The 20,489-nt window shown below is 46.2% G+C and overlaps 1 protein-coding gene and 1 long non-coding RNA gene across 2 annotated transcripts; both read right to left on the bottom strand.

The window, feature by feature from the left end:
* Window positions 1–5,412: 5,412 nt before the first annotated feature.
* On the bottom strand, window positions 5,413–8,589 carry CHST2 (carbohydrate sulfotransferase 2). The gene is given in 2 exon segments (XM_036388799.2): window positions 5,413–7,737; window positions 7,739–8,589. Coding segments are annotated over 2 exon segments (1,290 nt in total). The 5' UTR covers window positions 8,522–8,589; the 3' UTR covers window positions 5,413–7,230.
* Window positions 8,590–14,739: 6,150 nt separating this feature from the next.
* On the bottom strand, window positions 14,740–19,793 carry LOC118690086 (uncharacterized). Its single transcript, XR_004980736.1, has 2 exons — window positions 15,958–19,793; window positions 14,740–15,826 (listed from the first exon to the last, which is right to left on the bottom strand). It is a non-coding gene; the product is annotated as an uncharacterized LOC118690086 (long non-coding RNA).
* Between the last annotated feature and the right edge of the window lie 696 nt (window positions 19,794–20,489).

Below are 20,489 nucleotides of genomic sequence, written 5' to 3'. Positions count from 1 at the left end.
CGCAGCCCTTGCCATCAAAGATGCTTCTGGCAAAGCCCCACCATCCTCCAAGAGCAGCTCCCCTCCTGCATTTATCCTCCCAGGAGAGCTCCCACCCCAGCAACGCTGAGGGCACATGGAATAACAAGGCACAGAGCAGACCTCGGCTTCCATCAGGTTTTGCCAAGAGCCACCTGTCTGTGAGGGGAAAAGGCTGAGCAGCACAACCCAATAACTCTTTTCAGGTGTGCCTTTTCTATACCAGGCTCATTAACATTCCTCATTAACACCTGTGGGGCACCACCGGCAGAAGGGCAGAGCTGCCTCTCAGGTGTGGCATCAGATACAACATTCCTTATTTAAAGTAAAATAAAAGGAGGGGGGTTGGTGTGTGTAAATTGTGTCCTGGGATGAGGGTTCCTGGGTTAAAACAACCCAGCAGGTATTCTCTGGGCAGTAGCCACAACACTTTTATACTGTGTATTTTTACCTCTGCTCAGCATGGAAGAACATGTAATTAGGGACCAACTATTAAACTCTTACAAAGCCAAAGTGTTATGGTCAGCACGGGCTGCTGTGTAATCATTCCTGAAAAGGAGCAGAGAAGCACAAAGAACTGTTTTCCACCACTTACTCATTACCACTGTACCTCTTTGAACCAGTGTCCTTTCCCATTGACAGCTCTGGCAGTTTGTGGTGGAGCTGCAGCCGGTGAAGGAGGTGAAAAGCACAAGCCCAAGGAGGTGAGCAGAGCTCAGCCCCAAACTCTGCTCTGGCAGCCAGACCTTTCCCACTGCCTCACGAGCTGCAGGACCCCCAGTGCCTCCAACACCCCCTCCCCACACACCCCGTAGGGCACTGGCAGGGTCAGATGTCACCATCAGATCAGAGAACCATTTAGCTTCTAAAGACCTTTATGACATCAAGCCCAACCATTAACCCAGCTCTAAGCCATGTCCCTAAGCACCACATCCACGTTTCAATTTCTGGAGGTCTTTTCAATACCTCCAGAGTTGGGGACTGGACCATTTCCCTGAGCAGCCTATGCCATTGCTTGGCAAGCCTTTCAAGGTGATGAAATGTTTCCAAATATCCAATCTAAACCTTCATTGGTGCCGCTTGAGTCCATTTCCTCACATCCTATCACTTGTTACTTGGGAAAAGAGAGGTCAAGGAGATATAAGGGTGTTCAGAAAAACAAACAGGTCACCACTCCATCAACTAGGTTAGTACACCTAAAAACACCAGCTGACTGAGTGTGCAAGGTGTCTGATTTTAGTAAATTGACTGAATAATTGAAATCTGAAGGGCTGATCCCAGACCAGTACAGCAAACATACAGAGGAACCACCAGTGGCAAATAAGCAAGCGATGAAAGCTGCCAAAAGTGATTCTCAAAGTTACATAAACACTAAATATGTCACTTTTCCATTTTATGTCTCCCATGATAAACTGTTATGAGACATGCACATGGCTTGAAACAGATAATTGTTGATAACCCTGACTGGTGGGAGAAGGAGCCATCTGGCAGATGGAAAACAAGAAGGTGCCAAGAATTTAGCAGACTAGGGGGCCTGCGAATTTATGCATAGAGGTCTGCAGAGAGGAATATTTAGACAAAAGTTCAGCAACTCTGTTTCTATCTATACACAAAACAAATTGGAACATCAAAAGTATCCGAATAATTATGAAAATTATTCCTGTTTGAAATTCATCTTGAAACTGTGAGGAAAATTAGTGAGTCTAAAACTGTGAACTTAGAAGTGAGGAAGTGAGGAATTCTTTCTGCACATCATGATTAATCACAAATGGTTACAGCACATAGCATCACATTTCTTCTTCTGTCCTTCAGGTTTCTATCCTCACTGCCTTTAACATGCAAATGCCTTTATTCATCCTCTCCTGACCTTGCTGCATGGTATCATTTGTTTCTTTCAATTTTCCTTAACAGTATTTCTTTCTTCCTATAGCAGAGAAAGAGCAACGTCTGATAAGCCTCGCTTTGTATTCCTTTCCTTTCTTCTAAGTGAATTTCTTTTGCATTTGCTCTCCTCTTTATCCCTCCTGGGTAGAACAAGGGATATTGCTGGATGCAGCGTCCTAATTGTGAATCCACATTTTTCCACTGAGATCACTGCTCATTAGCCACTCTGCTGCTGACCCTTTGCAACAGCTGAGCTGCAGCCAACATCTCTTGCAGTTAAAGGGAAGTGAGGACATGACCCACGTCAGTAGTCACAGGCAAAACACAATTTTAATAAATTTCTGTAATATATTTAGTGATTCTGGGGCTGGTTTTGCTGAAGCATCATGGATCACCACAAGGACCACACAGCTCTGAGGTTGCCCAGGGAGATTGTGCAGCCTCTGTCCTTGCAGGTTTACAAGACCCACCAAGATAAAACCTGGAGCAACCTAGTTTGATCTCATAAGCTGACCCTGCTTTGAGCAATAGTTTGGACCAGAAACCCCCATAGGCCCCCTCAGTACAAATGTACGAGGCCATGACTTCCAGAGGCACCCTGAAATATAACTCCTGCTGACTCCTGCATAATATTCCAACTCCAACGAAAATGGCACATGCAGATATTCTTCAAAATCACACTTAAAGCTTACTATAATCTTCAGATTTCTTAATATTGAATCTGTAGAGCCCCTTCCAGTTAGCAACTTCCACTTCAGCTGCTGCTGGGACAAAGGTGGCTCAGCAGATACTTTCTCACTCAGGCTGCTTCACTAATAATATTTAATTTGAGGAGTTCCTGCAACCATATTTTCATCTTGTTTTTCAGCATGAAAGTCCTATTCCATTCAAATCCCAGAGAAGGGCTGTTATTTAGACATGTTAACAAAACTCATTAGTTGCCAGGGAACCCAAATAATAAACCAGATAAACCTTATTTTTTACTTTAAATGTGCACAATATAATGAGTATTGCTGAAATGTTATCCTATGTATTCTTTAATTATAAACATGCACATTTTTGTAAGATCTTGCTCAGGATCTCTGGTACAAAATGCAAACCCTATGTACTGACTGCCAGGATAACTTTGCAGGAAGCACAGACAGTTGAAGTCAGATACATCAATGGCAAGCAGTCTCACGTTCTCTTAGAGCCTCCAAATTAAATCTGCTTACCTTATTCATATGCATAATTCCAGCAGAGTAATATTTATACAACACCCTTAATTGAAATGACAGTAGAATATAAGAACGTTTTTGATCCATTCAATGAAGTAACAGAGGCAGCATTTGCCCCATGTTCAGTCTGTTCATGTAAAGCAGCCCACACAGCTGGGCACAGCTGGCATTCACCTCTCCAAAGGGACCCATGCCTGCATTTATGGGATGCACAGGAACAAAGCTGGAACACCAACTCTTAGACCACCTGTGAGGTGTGCAAGGGCTCACATTAAACACCTTTCATTTTCAACACACCACTAGCAAATAGAAATGAAGGGGGAAATAATCTCACTACTCTTCTCACAGCCTACAGGATGAGAAACCCTTGTTTCAGGATTGCTTATATCCATCAGTATTTCACCTCTGAGGACCCAAGTTCTAATCATAATGGAAATACGAGGTTTGTGGGTTTAAATTATGTTCCTCTTCCCAGTCACAGCATGATGTTTAATGTCTGACAAATTACAAAGTGATTGGAAAAATAAGGGACTTCCTCCTTTTGTTAAGAAAGAATGAAAGATACTTGATCTAACATTTTTTTCATTGTCAGCTCCGAGCTTAGCAGCAGCAACTTGCACAATTTTACACATCTTGTGGTTCAGTTGATTCAGACGGTTTTCCTGTTTTCATGCAGTGAATGATCATTGCAATTTACCACACCTGTTTGATGTTCTGGCTTTGTTCACAGCAGAAAGCAACACGTAGCTGCCCATTGGCCTTTCTCTTCCATCAAACCAACGTGCCAAGTCTTCAGAAGCATCTCCCTCCCGTGCAACTGAGTGCAGCCTGTACCTTGTTTATGCTATTGATCCTTTACTAATACAAGCATTGAAGAAGCATGCTGTAATTATTAAATCAGACAGAAAGCAAACCCAGGACTATTTTCAAGCTTAAAAGTCAAGTTTATTCTGACTACGGCTAGCTATCCCTCCTCACAAAAGGAAAACTTCTTTTGTAACCATGTCCTTCATCTTTCTGATACCTTATTTTTCCCTGTTATTTTCCACATTTAAAACTTTTTTCAACTCTGTTTGGCTCGTGAAAGTTCCTCTACTTCTATTTCCTGTATACAAAAAAGGGCTAAAAATCATCTCTTAATTGCCAGTTGTTCACATACATATTTAATAGAGCAGCACTAAACATAGGGTTTAGCCCACCAGCATTTTAAACGAGCAGGGTCCCATTCAGTTCTCCTGAAAAAACATGCAGTCCTTTATTTTCACAAAATGATCATTGCACTATTTGTTCTGTTCACCAAAGCACACCAGGGTGCAGTTGTACAGCATGTTGGGTGATCCTTGCTGCAATGTAGTAGGTGGAGCTCAAACTATGGACCAGATTCAGATGCTGTAACTCTACTGGCAGTGCTGGTACCGGGAAAGTGAAGCAGATGCTTGCAATGCACCACTATTAGAAGAGCAGCAAGTGCTCTCTCAGAGTGACAGGATGAGCTTTTTAACATAATTAGGAGCCAAAGGACATTTTTGGAAGCTAAGTCAGTTGGGCTCATCTGTTTCACACTCCCAGAGGAAATCAATTCCTGTTCACTTTACTCATCCTGAAAACTTTCCCAAAAAAGACCAAGGAGTTTCTGCACGCAGAAATGACCACGCATCAGCTCCCAAAATCTAAGGAGCTTCTGCTGTAACACTAAAGCCCCATCTGGAGACCCAGGCACAGCTGCCCCCGGGGCCGAGGCGGGGGCGGTGTCCCGGGCGGGGCTGGCGCTCCATGGGCAGCTCCGGGGCTCCCGGCTCCAGCCGCCTGCGCTGCCCGCAGCACGGGCTGAGCGCCGGCAGGGCAGGGCAGGGCAGGGCAGGGCAGGGCAGGGCAGGGGGAGCAGGCAACCTCGGAACGCAGCCATGGAGAAAAAGCAAGCACCGTGCTCTACAAGCAGGTCAGATTTCCAAGCACTGCACCCGGACACAACAACCAGAGAAAATGAAAAACCCTGCTGGGTACAGCCCAAAGCCAAACACCCCAAATCCTCTCAGCAGCACTGCACTGAACATGCACATGGTAACACAAAACACGTCATTCCACAACAACACAAGTACCTTAATCTGTCTTTGAAACACCAAATTAACTATCCCTCCCGTTTCTAGCACCGCTGTCTGGAATCTGGGAATACATCCGAAGAGGCCAATTAAAAGGTCTCCCATTGCTAGATTTTATGTTATTTCACTGATGGTGAAAATGAGCTGAGGGAACCAACATGTAATGCAGTCATTCAGCAAGTGTATAGGCAACCTTTTGCAATAATCTTTAAACTAGTTTATTAAATGTTTTTCCTTTTCAGAATAAATTCAACATCTAATGCCAAAATTTCATCAAGAACTCAAAAATCTTAGTAGCCAGTTATCAGCTGTTTAACTTGAGTTACAAGAAATAGACGTATTACACATCACTAAAATTTTCACACATACACCCACACATACACACACACATATCAGCATCCTGTTTATATTATTATTTTCACAAATCAATCTCCTTTTTTCTACTCATACTCTTCACATTTTCTGAAGGCACAACACCCAAATAGGCAATGTAAAATGTACTTCCTGTAGAAAAGTCTGTAGTCTCCTAAGAGAACAGTTTGGCAAAACTACGTTTGTTTAAAAACTCAAGTTCCAAAATGAGCCTTCAAAGAGCAGCAGAGAACACCAAGATTAAAAACTACTTAGGGTGTCTGCACTTTTCATATGCAACACACCACTTAACCTTTAATAAATCAGGACTTTTTCCAAGAAATTACAAAAGCGGAAGTAGTAAAATCTCTCGTTTTTTCTTTTTTTTTTAATCATCAAGTTTTAACGATGGGACAGACGCTAAGCAGAGCTCCCAGAAAGAGCCAGACCACCATCTGGCTCCATCACAGAGCAATGACAATTCACAGGCAATGAGTCTCCAACCAGCGCTCTGAAATCAAACGCTGGGCTGGCTCCATCAAAGCTCTGTTACAGCCATGAACACACAGCTGTACATTTCCTCCCTCCTCGTACATAAATATACCCTCAGACACAGACAAAGGGAAAAATTAAATCATTTTATGCATTTTTCTGTGCTTCCCTGCTCTGCCTGTTACCAATCAGTGTCAAGAACTATCTTACATCTTATGTTTTGTTAGCACTATAGAATATATAGAATATATAGAATTTTATTTTTGTTGTCACACATGCTAATGTTTCCAGTATGATAAACGTCTTTTTAAATCCTGCATTTCTTGTCACGCTGTAGATCCATTTCTATTTGACAGTGACTCCTGGACATACATGTCAAGACAAAAATAAATACTGCTGCAATGGCAAACGTTTCAAAACTCTTAGGACACTAATACAGTGGCACTTGAAAGACTTTTTAAATACAACAGAAAAGACAATAGTTAAATAGAAACCTGCACTACACTTGCAAGATCTGTATTTGTTTCTGCAAGAGCAGCTCCTGATCTTTGAACACATCAAATGTTGCACTCCAGCCCTCCACCCATACCCTTTAAGAAGTCCACGTTGTTATTTTAAGCAAGCATCCCCTCCAGCTGTACATAAGCAACACTGTATTTCCCAAACAATTGAGGTAATTATAAAAATGAATATCATTTATTATTTTCTTTTATTACTATCATGTCTGAACATTTGCTTTCATACAAAAGTCTGATTTTCAGCATTATGTTTTCCAAGGGCATCCCCTCCGCACCAAGGGAGATAAAGATGTGTTAGGAATTGTGCAAGTTTTTGTTACCACCTTCAAACCCACGAGAACTTCATGAACACGATATTGGCGTTTTAGAGAAGAAGGAAGGGATTTTACACATATTTTCAGTTCCACTTGATTTTGTTTTTTTAAATCGCATCTAACCCAATGCAAAGGGGGTGGGTAAAAAAACAACAACAACAAAAAAATAAACAAAAAAAACCCCACCACGAAATCATCACATTACTGTATGTTACCCTTCGGCAGTCTTTGGAGGAAATCGGAGCCCAGGTTGCTTTTCCCGGCTCCCTCCCTCACTCAAGGCAGCCGGAGCGGCTCCTCTGCCCGGGCTCCGCCACCCCCGGGCGCCGCTGCCCCGTCACAGCCGCGGCTTCCTGAGCAACGTTCGGCTGAGGTCCTTCACCTCCTCGGGGCTGCCCACCCGCTCGTAGCCCAGCAGGGCCATGGGCTGCTGGCAGTACTCCTCCACCTGCTTGATCTGCTGGTAGCTGAGCGCGGTCCTCCAGGCACTCAGCGCCTGGGTGGCGTTCCTGGCCGACACCACGAACGGCTTGGAGGAGTAGCCGGGGCCGCTGGTCATGTTGAGGGCGAACTTCTCCATCTCCGGGCTGACCGCCAGGTTCACAAAGCCGTACACCTGCCGCAGGGTCTTGATGGGCTCCACCACCAGGTCCTCGTAGCGCACGGCCATGTAATTGCCCTGGAGCCAGTCAGGGGGGTGCAGAGCAGTCTGCAGGGTCTTGGCCATGCTGCTGCAGATGACCTCCATGGCACCCAGGGCATGGTAGTCCGAGCCGCCCCCCCCCTCCTTCTTCCCGCCCAGCTTGTGGCCAGCATCGAGGAAGGGCATGCGGTGGATGTGAGGGGTCCCGGCTCCGCACCACCTGCAGGCTCTCCCGGATGAGGCCGTGCCGGGACTTGATGCGGGAGCTGGCGACGGCCCGGGGGTCCCGCACCAGATGGATGACTTTGAGGTCCAGGGTCGGGTCCCGCATGAGCGGGGCCAGGACGGCCAGGTCAAAGACACGGACGCCCTTGATGACCAGCGTGTGGTACTTGTGGCATTCCTCCTGGAAGCGGCTGAGGCGCTGCGGGGGACACTTTTTGCACACCCGGTCGTCCACCATCCCCACCACCTCCTTGCGATAGGCCGGGCAGAGGGGCGAGGAGCAGATGACCTTGTTGGTGGCCGCCCCGAAGATGCCGAGCGTGGTGAGGTTCTTGCCGGCGCCCGCCGTGCTGTAGAGCTGGAAGACGGAGAGGTCGCATCGGTACAGGGAGCTCAGCATGTCGCGGGCCGCCCCTTGCAGCGAGACGGCGTCACCGGGATATAGCTTCTGCCAGACGTGCCACACCGGCTCGTAGAGGAAAAAGACCTCGGGGTTCTGGTTGAAGAGCTCCCCGAAGAAGGACGAGCCCGAGCGCCAGGTGGTGAAGACATAGACCAGCTGCCGCCGGGCGCCCGCCGGGCCGCGGCTCCCGACCGGCGGCGGCGGCGGCGGGGGGTGGTGGCGGGGGGCTGCCGGGGGCTCCCCGCAGCGCCGCGGCTCCCGCCGCCACTTGTACTCCAGCAGGTTGAGCGCGGCGAGCAGCAGCAGCAGCGCGTAGCCCAGGCACAGCGCCAGCGCCTTCCGCCGGCACACTTTCATGCTGGGCGGCGGCGGGGCCAACTGTTGCTCAGCGCCCCGGCGCCCCGGGGCCCGCGGCGGGCAGCAGGGCGCGCCGCCCCCGGCGCCGTCTCCCGGCCGGCCCCCCGCGCCCGGCCCGCATAGCGCAGCCGCCGCGACGGCCCCGCCGCCGCCGCCCCCGCCCCTGCCCTACTTAGCAGCGGCACGGCCGCCCGCCCGCCCCGCGCTTCTCCCGCGCCGCCATCGCCGAGCGGCCGCGGGCGCCGCCGCAGCGCAGCTCTCGGCGGCCGCCGGAGCGAGGCCGGAACCGCGCTCCGCTCCGCCCCGCAGCGCGGGGCGGCAGCGAGGGGCGGGCGGGGGCTGCGCCGCCCCGACAGAGCGCATCGCTCCCCGCCCCGCCCCCGCCGCGCCGGGAGCGCTCCGGTGCCGCCGCCGCCACCGAGGGACGGCCCCGATTGGCGGCGCCCGCCCCGCGCTCGCCATTGGCGGCCCCGCCGCCCGGCCTCGGGCTGCAGCCCCCCGCCCGCTCCGACCGCCCGCCCCCGTGGGGAGCCCGGACTGATCGGTACCGAGCCCGGCCGGGCCCCGCACCGCCGGAGGGTGGTGGGCGCTTGCGGGAGCCCCTCTCTGCTCCGCCGGGGCGCTCCCGTCAGCCCAGCCCGGCGGGAGGCTCCTCACCGGGTACCCCTCGCACAGCGGAGCCGCGCCGGTAACGGGGAAAAACAGAAGAGAGGGGGGAAAGATCCCTGAAAGGCCTGAGAGGATTCCGGGGCCAGCCCCGCCGCCCTTATCTTGGTTTGTGCGGAAACTCGGAGTTCTCAAAGGTTCTCCACAACGTTTTAAAAAAATCCTCACACTGGATCTTCCTGGCAGAGCTCAGCACAACTCCATCCGCCCGCAGTTCTTCACAGTGTTTTTATAGCCGTGTCCGGTCACCGGGCGGCCCCGAGCCCAGCGCAGCCCCGCGAGTGCCGGGCAGAGCCCAGCGCAGCCCCCGCTGGAGCCGGCAGCTGGCCGGCGATGGGCCCCGAGACTCCCTGCCCCGGCTGGGCATGGAAACGGGCAGCGCTTTCTTTTCTCCTGTGTCCTGAGACACAGCGCTGTGGGGAGGGCAGCGCAAGCCCTGGTGCAGCTCCGGACAGCAGCGGCGCTTTAAAGCCGACCACATCCCAAAAGGCGCCTGAGAAGGGCGCGGAGCGGCGGTCCCGCGGGACAGCGCACTCGTGGGGCACAGGCTGCCCGATGGGCTTCGGCAAAGCTCAGTGACTCTTACGGAATTTTCTCAGCGGTTTCCTCCGCCCCCGACCGAGCTCGGAGCACTCCGGGGCTGCTCACGAGTTACAGAAGCATTCGGCCGCTCTCTCCTGTCCATTGCTCTCTCGCCCTGGTGCAGCCTTTCCCACCACGCACAGATACACACGGCCCATCTCCCCGGGCAGCTGTGGGCTGCCCCTGCCTCAGACCAGTCCCTCCACAACAGATGACACTGGGGAGATTTTGCTGGAAGGTTTATTAACGGCACGGATCTGACACTGCAGCAAAAGCTTTTACACTCAAAAAGCAGATAAAGCACAAATTCACCCGGTGTGTGCCTTGCCTGGTAACACACTGTTTAATAAATGTAAGAAAACAGTACAAGAGGGTGAAGGAGCTAAATGTGTAAGCAATCTTCATATCCCTTATCAAAACATTTCAATACTCCTCCCACGTTTTCTGCAGGGATATGTAACAGCCAAGCTCCCTTTCTGGACAAACTTCTAAGCCCCTTCCAGCCTCAAGTGAAGGGTAAGATCTGTAGCAGGAGGGCTCCTCTCTCCGAGCCTTGTCAGGGCAGGGTGGCAGCGGGATGGGAGCGGGAGCTCCCCTGGTGTGCGACTCCAGTGCCACCTCGGCCGCCGTGCCGGCCACCAAAGCGCACGGGCCAGCTCGGAGCCGTCCCGCCGGCTGCCCCTGACCCTGGCGGCTGCGTTCAAACGTCACTGCCACCTTTCATACAGAAGTAACTCGTTAATAGCAGACTTTCAATAACCATTACATATTCAAGAAAAAGTCTCTATTTCATCAAAGTGAGGGGGAAGGGAGAGCCATTTTTTTTACCCTACAGTGCTCCAGAGGAAGTCACATTATGTACATCTTTAAAGCCACGTTGTGTACAAATTATTTGTATTTGGTTGGCAAAAGAAATGTGCAGTTTAAATGAGCTAAAAAAAGATTGACTTGTAACTCTTGAAACACAGTATATAATGAAAAATAAACCTCTGGAGCATCTTGTAGCATAAAATTCTTGCAGTTATTTTATTCTTTAGTTCTAATCCATGAGTTCTTCACATAAAACAAGACTTTTGCTTTTTAATATATTTTTATAAAGGTTCACATCAAATATTTATTTGGCTTTCTGTGCTCACTACAGATGAAGTGACCATCACCTAGCTAAAGCAGAAATGTTTCTTTTTCCTTCTGGAATGGTCTGCAGTAGCATCAATTAGCCTATATTAGGCGATGAATGACAACAGCAGTACTGAGATGCTGGAGTTCATAAAGCAATATCTCCCACCACTATTGTTCTGCAGCACTAATGCAATAAAGGACAGAGACTACAGGGAGCAAAACCAATTCATAGCAGTGAAAAATCATTACAATACCATGAAGTTCAAATTAATCCCTTCTTTCCATTTCACTTGGTTGAAGAGAGATATGAAACTTTCTGAAAAACCTACAATGCCAGCTCCATTTCTTACAGCATTTAAAATTTAGCAAGTAACAAATAAAGATAAGCAAACATGGACTGTAGGTATAACATCTGAAACAGTAAAACCAATCAGTAAACCCAAACATGAAAAGCTGTAATTGGATTCTGCACCTTCCCTGCTGCTACACACTGGTCACATCTCCCCGAATCAGCGAGTGAGGAGAACTGAAAGCAGCACTGCCTTCATCAAACTGCTCCAACTCAAGGAGGAAAACATGAGGCCAGCAGCTCTCTAATTCAACCCACATGCTGCTAAACAGAATCTTACTTTTCAAAACTGGAGCAATGCAGGTGTTGATGCTGGGCAGGTGGATCCAAGTGCACAACACAACTGTGATCAATCAGGTTCAGCGCAGCTGCTTTAGCTGATCTTCCCACAAGTTTCAGACCTGGTAGTCAAGTAGCACTTTGAAGAACTCAATATCAATGAATATTGAATAAGTTTGTATGGAAGAGATTTATACAGCCACCTTTCAATTCACAAGTTTGGAGCTTTGGTTGGTTGGTTTTTTAAAATCATTTACACATCTGTTATATGTAACTGTATACAACATATATGGCAAAGAAATACAAAAGTATTAAAAAATGGTAAGAGGCATGGAAAGTGTGTGAAAGAGGAACATTCTGCAGCTGAACAAATACAGTTCTTCACAAATATATTCAGGTATTTCAGTGTACATTTTCCACCCTCTATTTTACTTCATGTCAATCTATTTTAGGCTCACTAATTTCAGTATACTAGATCACCCATGTCAAGTAATAAAAAGTTTCCTTTCTTCAAAAAGCAAAATTCATAATTCAAAAAGTAAAATTCAAAGCCCCAACACTTCTTTCTAGCCAGCTTTACTTTTTGACAATTACATGTAGTTTGCTTTGAGGAGCAGAAGAGAATGCTGCTTTTCCAGTGCAGATTGTTACACACTACAAAACTCAGAAGTAGGCTGGCTGTATTTACCTCAAACTCTGCAGCCAGCAATGTGTAAAGTGAGGGATAAGTACCTGCAATTAAAATGCCCCAATTTAAAATATGAGGAGGAATTTTTTTTTCCCATTCAATACTTAGATATTTTATGTTACAGTTTAGTATTTTATATTTAGTAACTATGTTTATTAATCTTACATGTAATATTTAGGCAACTCAAATCCTGACTAGCTGAATTTCTTCCTCCCTCAAAGTGATACTGCCCCAGTCAGAATTCCCCAAGATCCCCTCCATGACATCCCTTCATTTAAGCAATGGGGCTGAAAAAGGTTTCATCATTATTGGAACACTTCCCAACTTTCTACTTTTTATGCTTTAAGATTTGCCTTTCTCATGTTCACAACCATGCAATGGGCACAAGGAGAAGTTTTTCCTGAAGTCAAACTTGAGCAAGATTTTATCTTTTAAAAGAAATTGAAAGATGGAGATTTATGCTGTTATAAACCCAGTGTGAGATAAGTTCTGGGTGCTGATTAAATAGTCCTGTATCTAGCTTAATCAGGATAGAGATCCTGAATTCCTCAAGCATTGCCCAAAAGTGAGATTCTTAAAACTAAAGCACAAATTATAGACCACAAAATGTGAACAAAATTTATATAAAATTGAGTAGCTCTCAAAACTTGGGAAACCTATGAATTTGTTTAGACTGTATTTTAGTCTCACCACTGGAGATGGGTAAGAAGAATCTCTACAGCAGCATTTAGAATTGCAGGTGTTTATATTTTGCACCCTTCCTTTTAGTATTTTGCATGATGTCTTATCAGCATATTCAACATGTCATGCAGCAGTGGCAGCTGATTTCCCTCAAAACACACTTTTTTCAATAATATTGAATCCTTCAGCAGCCATTCCATTAAGTGATGGCTGCCACAATTGCCTCCTAAAGTATCTGTTTTCTCTTAGATGTTCCTTCTGCACTGTGTGTGCAGAAGCAGCTGGCAGAGACCAAAATTAAAGCAGCCACTCATAAACCAGAAATACAAAACCAAGTGGGCAACTTGTCTGTAACAAGCTGTTCCCTGCCACCTCAGTTTCTCTTTCATGTTCATTTCCAGTTGCACAGGTGACATTTTCAATAAACTACTTTTCAATAAATATTTATCAATTTCTGTTTGTGCAGCTGAAGGAATTCCAGAATTTTGCAAATGTCCTGGGGACACTGCAGTGTAGATTAGTCTCTACTTGACTTTTATTAAAATTAGAAATCTTTTTTCGACTGTTGTGTAACTGGTTCAAGTTCTAAAGGAAATTAAGATATTCTCCTTTTATAGCCACACACCTTTAAAACAATGGGCAATGCACTGTTTCACATCACATCTTCCCAAACCTTTAGCAGGTCACACCTATCAGCTACCTCAGCCCCACACATTTGGGCATCTCTAAACTTCAAATCCATGATCCAAACACCCTTCACCCCCAGGGCTTGGGGTGCCCAGCAGCCCTTCAGCTGCTCAGGGCAGCTCTGTCCCTGGATAGCATCTCTGTCCCAGGGGCTGGGTAACATCCCAGTCCATAGCATCCCTGTCCATAGCATCCCAGTCCATAGCATCCCTGTGCCAGGGGCTGGATAACATCTCAGTCCATAGCATCCCTGTGCCAGGGGCTGGATAACATCCCAGTCCATAGCATCCCAGTCCATAGCATCCCTGTCCCAGGGGCTGGGTAACATCCCAGTCCATAGCATCCCAGTCCATAGCATCCCTGTGCCAGGGGCTGGGTAACATCCCAGTCCATAGCATCCCTGTCCCAGGGGCTGGATAACATCCCAGTCCATAGCATCCCTGTCCATAGCATCCCAGTCCATAGCATCCCTGTGCCAGGGGCTGGGTAACATCTCAGTCCATAGCATCCCCGTCCATAGCATCCCTGTCCCAGGGGCTCTGCCCCCACCTCCTGCTGCACAGTCCCAGGGGCCTGGCCTGCCTCTCCTGGCCCCAGGGCAGCAGGCAGAAGCCACACAGCAATGTTCCCTTGGATCTAAGCTCTCAGGTGATAGAGCAAAATAGCCAGTCCTTATTTGACTACAGATTGGACAAATTTAAATCCCAGGGAAGAGAGTTGCCAATCCTTGTGTAAAAATTCAAACACAGAGCTTTGGGCAAAAGAGTGAGAATTCAGTTTCTCTCATAAGTAACATATAATGTGCTATAAATGACTGTCTAGGAAGGTTCTTTAAATTAATCCATTGCATCTCTTCAAAACCCAAAGTAACATAAATAATTCGCTAATTACTCTTGAAAATCCCAAGGATTTGAGAAAAAGAGACTCTCTATCTGTGGCATTTTCATATTCCTACTCTGTATCACAGTGAAGACTTCCTGCAGGCTGGCATGAAAGATGAGTTTTCCCCTGGTGAAACTGCCTAGAAATCAGGCTTTATTACAAACTTATCTTCTTCCTTTCTCTCTCTCTATTTATTTATTTATTTAGTACAATTACCCTGTGCAAAAACAGAGAATGAGAATCTCCAGCCCTGTAGTTCAAACAATGGTCAGAATCCAATCCCAGTTTCATGTCTAAAAGTTTATTGCCAATTCTTTTCCAGAACTTGCCCAAGGCAAAAGTGTCCATTCAGTTAATCAGCAGACTATTCTTTTCTCATAGCACAGGGAAGATAACCTAAAAAGAGAGGAAAAAAAAAATCACCAGCAATTCAAGAGATGCAGATTTCATGGTGAAAATGCCCAGTATCAGCTGCAGGGCATACCTCTATACCATAACCAGAAGATTCACCTCTACCCTCCTGAGTTTCTATTTGCAACAATGTGGTCAGTGTTTGCTCTAGCAGAATCTAGCAGGTGAAAACATTTGGCTAAATCATTCCTGAAACACCAGGGCTGTACCTCTTTAGCATGGCTCAAAAATATGAAAACTGGTTTCTACTCCCAGTGATGGCTTTGGTGATGATTCTGATTGCTGGTAATGGTCCTGGAAGTTCAACCTGGGCACAGGCTGCTCCATCTTCCACAAATCCAAATTGTATGCATCAATTCCACCCTCCTCTTCCCACGCCAGCTAAATTTTAAAACAAGAACAATTTGTCATACAGAATTAAGAAATTCTGCCAGGTTAAGTCTTTCTGTGAAAGATTTCTGAGAGCTTTACAAAGACCTTATGCTTACTGTTTCTCCTTGCTCACCTTTCTACAGGCATAGTTACCATACACAAGCTCTAATCACAGACCTAGGTCCAGCCTCAGGAGGCCAAGAAAGATTCAGGAAACACATTCCACACTTGCTTGCAGGCAGCCTCTTAACAAGGTCTTGAAGGGTCAAACTGATGGTTTGTATTTAAGGCCAACAGCTACAGCAAGTTCCCCAGTCCACACAAGAGTAAAAATAGAGCAGGTCCAGGGATATCAAAACATCCCATGTTTAAGAACTCTGAGCTCTAAGCAGAGATCTCAGTAACTAGGATTTGTAATCTATCCCAAAGGAATACTCTGGCCTCCAACATCAAGAGTTCATACCTTTCCCATCTTGTGGGGGCATCTGAGGTCTCTTTCCTCTTTTTCATCTTTCACAGATCTTGCAGAACCTAAATTATCTTGGAGGCATTTGCTCCTCTCAGGTTTGAGTGCTGTGTTCAAGTGTCCCTGGAGCAAAGGGGAGAAGGACAGAGGCACAGAGGTAACAGCTCACAGCAGCCAAGGGATGGCCCCAGTTCTGCACATCCTTCCTGCCCTGCACCTCATCCTGTGAGCCTGCCCCCCCCATGCCCACTCACCCCTTCTACAAGGCAAACAAGGCAGCAGAAAGGACAGAAGGAGAGAACAAGAGGCACAGGGAGGGCTGGAACAGGACCTGCCCCCAAAGCAGCACCAAGGGGTGACACTGGCCCTGCCAGAGCACTTAAGGTCGCAGTACAGCACCTCCCAGCTCCACGCCCTCCCTGGCTCCTGCAGACCTCTGCCAGCGCTAATGAGCTGCTCATCATCATCTCCCTGTCCCAGCAGCAGCCCCCAGTGGGAGTTTGCTTTGTTCAAGGGAGATTCACACAGACAAGCAGAGCGAGCAGCCCAAGCCTCATTAATGAGTGAGAGGAGCACAGAGGTCACTGTTGACAGGGGAACAGCAGCAGCCACGAGGGTTGGACAACACAGGCAGAACAGCATCGAGCAGCACAAGAGCTGCTGAGGCCGAGGAGCTGTTCATGCATAACAGGCACGAACACTGCTCTCTTCCAGGTTAAAAATAAAACCATTTCCGGCAATCAGCAAACTGACAATTTTATTGTTGCCACGTCAATTGGAAAATTTTCTGTATAAAATACAAACCCAAAAGCAAGTAAGACAAAAAAGTCCCTGTGAAACTACCATTTCCATTTCCTCTTTAAATAACCACAAACAGAAAAGTTTCTAGCTTATGAAAGAGTTACACTGTAGAACATCCCAGTACAAGACCAGACATCAGAAGTGGCAAATGGCACAGGCTCACCCACGAAAGCCAACATTACACAGACAGAAGCAGGTGGAGGAAAAAACAGTATGCTTAAGTATATATGCTTAAACAGTATGTTTAAGACTTCTGTATCCTACAGGGGAAAGATATTTGGACAAAATTAAATTAGCATTTTAGTTGTTATCCTTAGAAGAGTGGCTTAAAAAATTGAGGAGCAGCAGCTCCAGTAGCAGCAAGAGCCACCAAAGTACTGGGAGTATTGCAATAGCACATGCAGCAATGAGAAAAAGAAATTTTAAACTACTACTATGAGTTATTTTAATAAAATGACCTCAGCAGCCATAAAATTTTCAGACTGACAATATCATATTTGTAATTTGATCAATCTCAGTTTACTGAGTAGCTTAATTGATACTGAACAATGCTTCATTTTACGAGAAGATAAATAAAGTTCTCATCTAAGTTATGCCACTGTTGCTGTCTTCTCCTCTAGAATATTCTCCTTAAGTATTCAGGGTAGACTGAGAATAGATGAAAACCATCCCACCCCAAACTCTTCACACAGCTCTACAAAAGTGCAGCAAGCTACCTATCTAAAATCTACCAAGTTCAGACCTTAGTCCATCTGCAGAAATAGAGCAATGCTTAGCATTTGTATTTATTTATTCCACTGAAGCACTGTCAATGCCTGTGGAGGAATACCCCACAAGCAAGCTGCCTCAAGTGATTGGAGTCAGAGCAGATTTGCCATTTGTGGTTGACCTTGCTTTTCTCATCCCAAGATTCTGGTTTTTAAGGTGGTACATGAGCTCTTTGCTCTCGTGTCACGGGCACAGATGAACCCACATCAGCAATAGCTGCAATTCTAAATAGATGCTTTGGGTGATTTGTTACCCTTGTCCCTAAGTGGTTGTTGATTCTTACACTTCAATACCTGCAAAGGGGAGGTGGGGGGGACCATATGCACATGTACAGTGTCTGAATAATAACCTGACACTGACGCTCAGAAACCAACTCTTCCTCAAACAGCATTAGAAAAAAATACATGCAGCTGTTGTGCAGGGAAGTCAAAGGAAGCCAGAGTTTAAAAAAGGCAGTTCAGAGACAACCACTTCTGTAACACTGGGAAGATTTCAATTATTGCAAGGAGGCTTTATGTACTATGGAGCTTTCTGCAGCAGCACACAGGGCCCACAGGTCAGCACTGAGCCTGGCCAAGCCTTGTGGAGACACTGCCGGGGCAGGACTGGCTCAGAGCAGATGCACCCCCACAGCTGTGTCCCTTGAAGGCCCTTCCTGCAAGCCTGGGGATGTCCAGGAGTACTGGGCAGGCTTCACCCAAGCTCATCAGCACAGATCTGGGAACATACCAGGGACACTCCCTTCCCAAGGACACCGCACTCTGTTCCAGCTGCACGGGGGCTCTCAGCCAGGCTAGAACCAGGCTGTACAAGCTACACTCGCCTTCTCTGCTTTGGACAAGCCTGAACACTGAAGCATGAGCATTTCCATTTCCCTCTGGTTTCCCAAGGCAGGGCAGGAGAGGAGCCTGTTACCCACTCGTGTCTCCACACCCTCCCACAGTGAAGAGCTGGACACTCACACACAGAGGGCTCTCAGAGGATAATGGGCTCCCTCTCCCTCTACATCCACAGAAACCATCGGGAGACACAGGACCACACCTCCTCAGGACAGGACTATTTCACAAGGTTTCATCTGAATGATACCTCCTGAATCCCAGATCAGTTATTTACATTACCCACTCAGCACTTCACCCCAAAATGCTGCAGAAATTCAAGTCACATAGTAATGGCACACGGTGACTGTACCTTGTCACTGCAACGTGACCTAAAGAAAAACGAATTTCATAAGCAGCCTGATTTTAAGTCTTCAATAATACTTTACATCTTTTACAAAATATTTGTTAGCCCCCTTCCTGCTTCTCTTTGTGGAAAAGCCAAGCTGTAGACAAAAGTACAAAGGCAGGAGGAAATTAAGACTAAGCAAGATCAAAAGATACTCTTTTCTACAGGGCAAAAAAGTCCAGGCAATTCAGTAAAAGACACAGATTCTTAATTGCTCTTAAGAGACTATTGGGTAAGATCAGCTGTTTTAGAGCCCAGGACATGAAGCAAAGAACAAGAGGTATGGCAATGGTATTGAGAGAACAGATTACTGAAAAAGGCATTGCATAATAGAGCAGTTACAAAATACACCCTGATGGGTGTGCTCCTTTAGCTCTCTTGTTACTTGGCTTAAGCTTTCTATAATCACTGATGAGAATTTTGTAAAAGCTGAAATGAAAATTAATTATTAAAAAGTACCTGAAATGCTAAGTGATTTTCTACCCTGAGGGTTTTTAGCTGTTAAATATACAATTGATTCTGCAGATAAAATACTTCTGTGTCAAAGCATCTTTAGTCCCACTTGACCCGGAACACTGACATTTATCACTCCTCCATTTATAAACAGCTACAAGATAAAAGTAATGAAGAAGTTAATTGGATCTGAAGTGATCATCTTCCCACTGCACAGTTAGGATTCTCCCTGTCCCCAGCTGATTTTAGTACCTACTTTTCTTTCTAGAAAGCCTCATCTGGTCTGTGCCAGGTACAAATATACAGCATTTAAGAAAAAAATAATTGGTTTATAATAGTTTCTCTGCTGAATACTATCATGAAACACCTTATGTTACAGGGAGAAAAAAATACAGAAAAAACCCTCTGCATATTTCTAAAAGAGATTCTTGATAGTGTATGACAAACAGATAAAAGGCATATTCTTTTCTCATTATCAACTCATCTATTCAATACTATTCTAAGAAAGTCTTTACAGTATGCATGCACTCCTCATATTTTCAGTGTTCCAGATCACTGCAGAGCTCTCATTAGCAAACACACCACATATGTCATGTGTCGCATCACATGTGCAACAATTTACATAATCTTATAACAATGTCTCTCATCAGGGAAAAAAGAGACTTTTTTTTTCTTTTTTCTAAGACCTTTTAGATCCTGCCTCTGGAGGTGCAGCCAGTGAGGCTATTTACATGCCCAATAGGTTCTCCCAAACACATTTACAAATCTCTAACTGTGAGAAGCCTGTGGACACACCAATGAAGCACCAGGCCATCCTGCAGCACTCTGTGCCTGCAGCTAAGCACAGCTTTGGCTTTTACAAATAGTTCACAAGAGGCCAGATCCCTTTTGATTTTAGAATTTTATTTCCATCTCCCCACACCTCCATGTATAAACACTGAAACCTCCCCGTTTCTCCTCCCTCCCCCTCTCCCACCCACAGAAAGGTTGCATGGTGAGGTGATGCAATTTAAAGTCACATCAATGCCTAACACACAGAACAGGTTTGGAGAAGGGAAAGCCTAACGTGAAAAAAAGAAGTTGAACAGGCTCTTGAATCAAAAATATCAATAAATATGTAGTAAAATTTCACTTTTCCCATCTTGAAAAATTTTCACAACAGAGGAATAAATTCAGTAAAATAATGTAAAAGGTGTCCTTTTGCAGGAAAAAATAGTTTTAGAAACCAAGAGTGTTCTGAAGGCTGCAATTATTGTATCTATATGTAAGAATCACAGAGCCTCAAGCCTGCTGTCCTTTGGTGCTCCCCATGTGTGCCACAAAGGTGGTTTGTTACTGAGACATCACACATATGCTACACACACAGCCCCAGAGGATGTGTCTTTGCAGAGGCCCTTTTGTAAAAATGAACAAAACCATTACAGTGCTGTTATAAATATTCCCTGTGGTTAAAATGCAGACATAGGAAGCAAAGATTTACCTGTAAAGCTTATCAGGGTAGGTACCAGACTGATGTATTCTTCTTCCAGTAAAGTCTCAG

Source organism: Molothrus ater, chromosome 10 (assembly GCF_012460135.2).
Source record: "Molothrus ater isolate BHLD 08-10-18 breed brown headed cowbird chromosome 10, BPBGC_Mater_1.1, whole genome shotgun sequence".
Classification (NCBI taxonomy): Eukaryota; Metazoa; Chordata; class Aves; order Passeriformes; family Icteridae; genus Molothrus; species Molothrus ater.
This window is presented reverse-complemented; position numbering and strand designations above follow the sequence as displayed.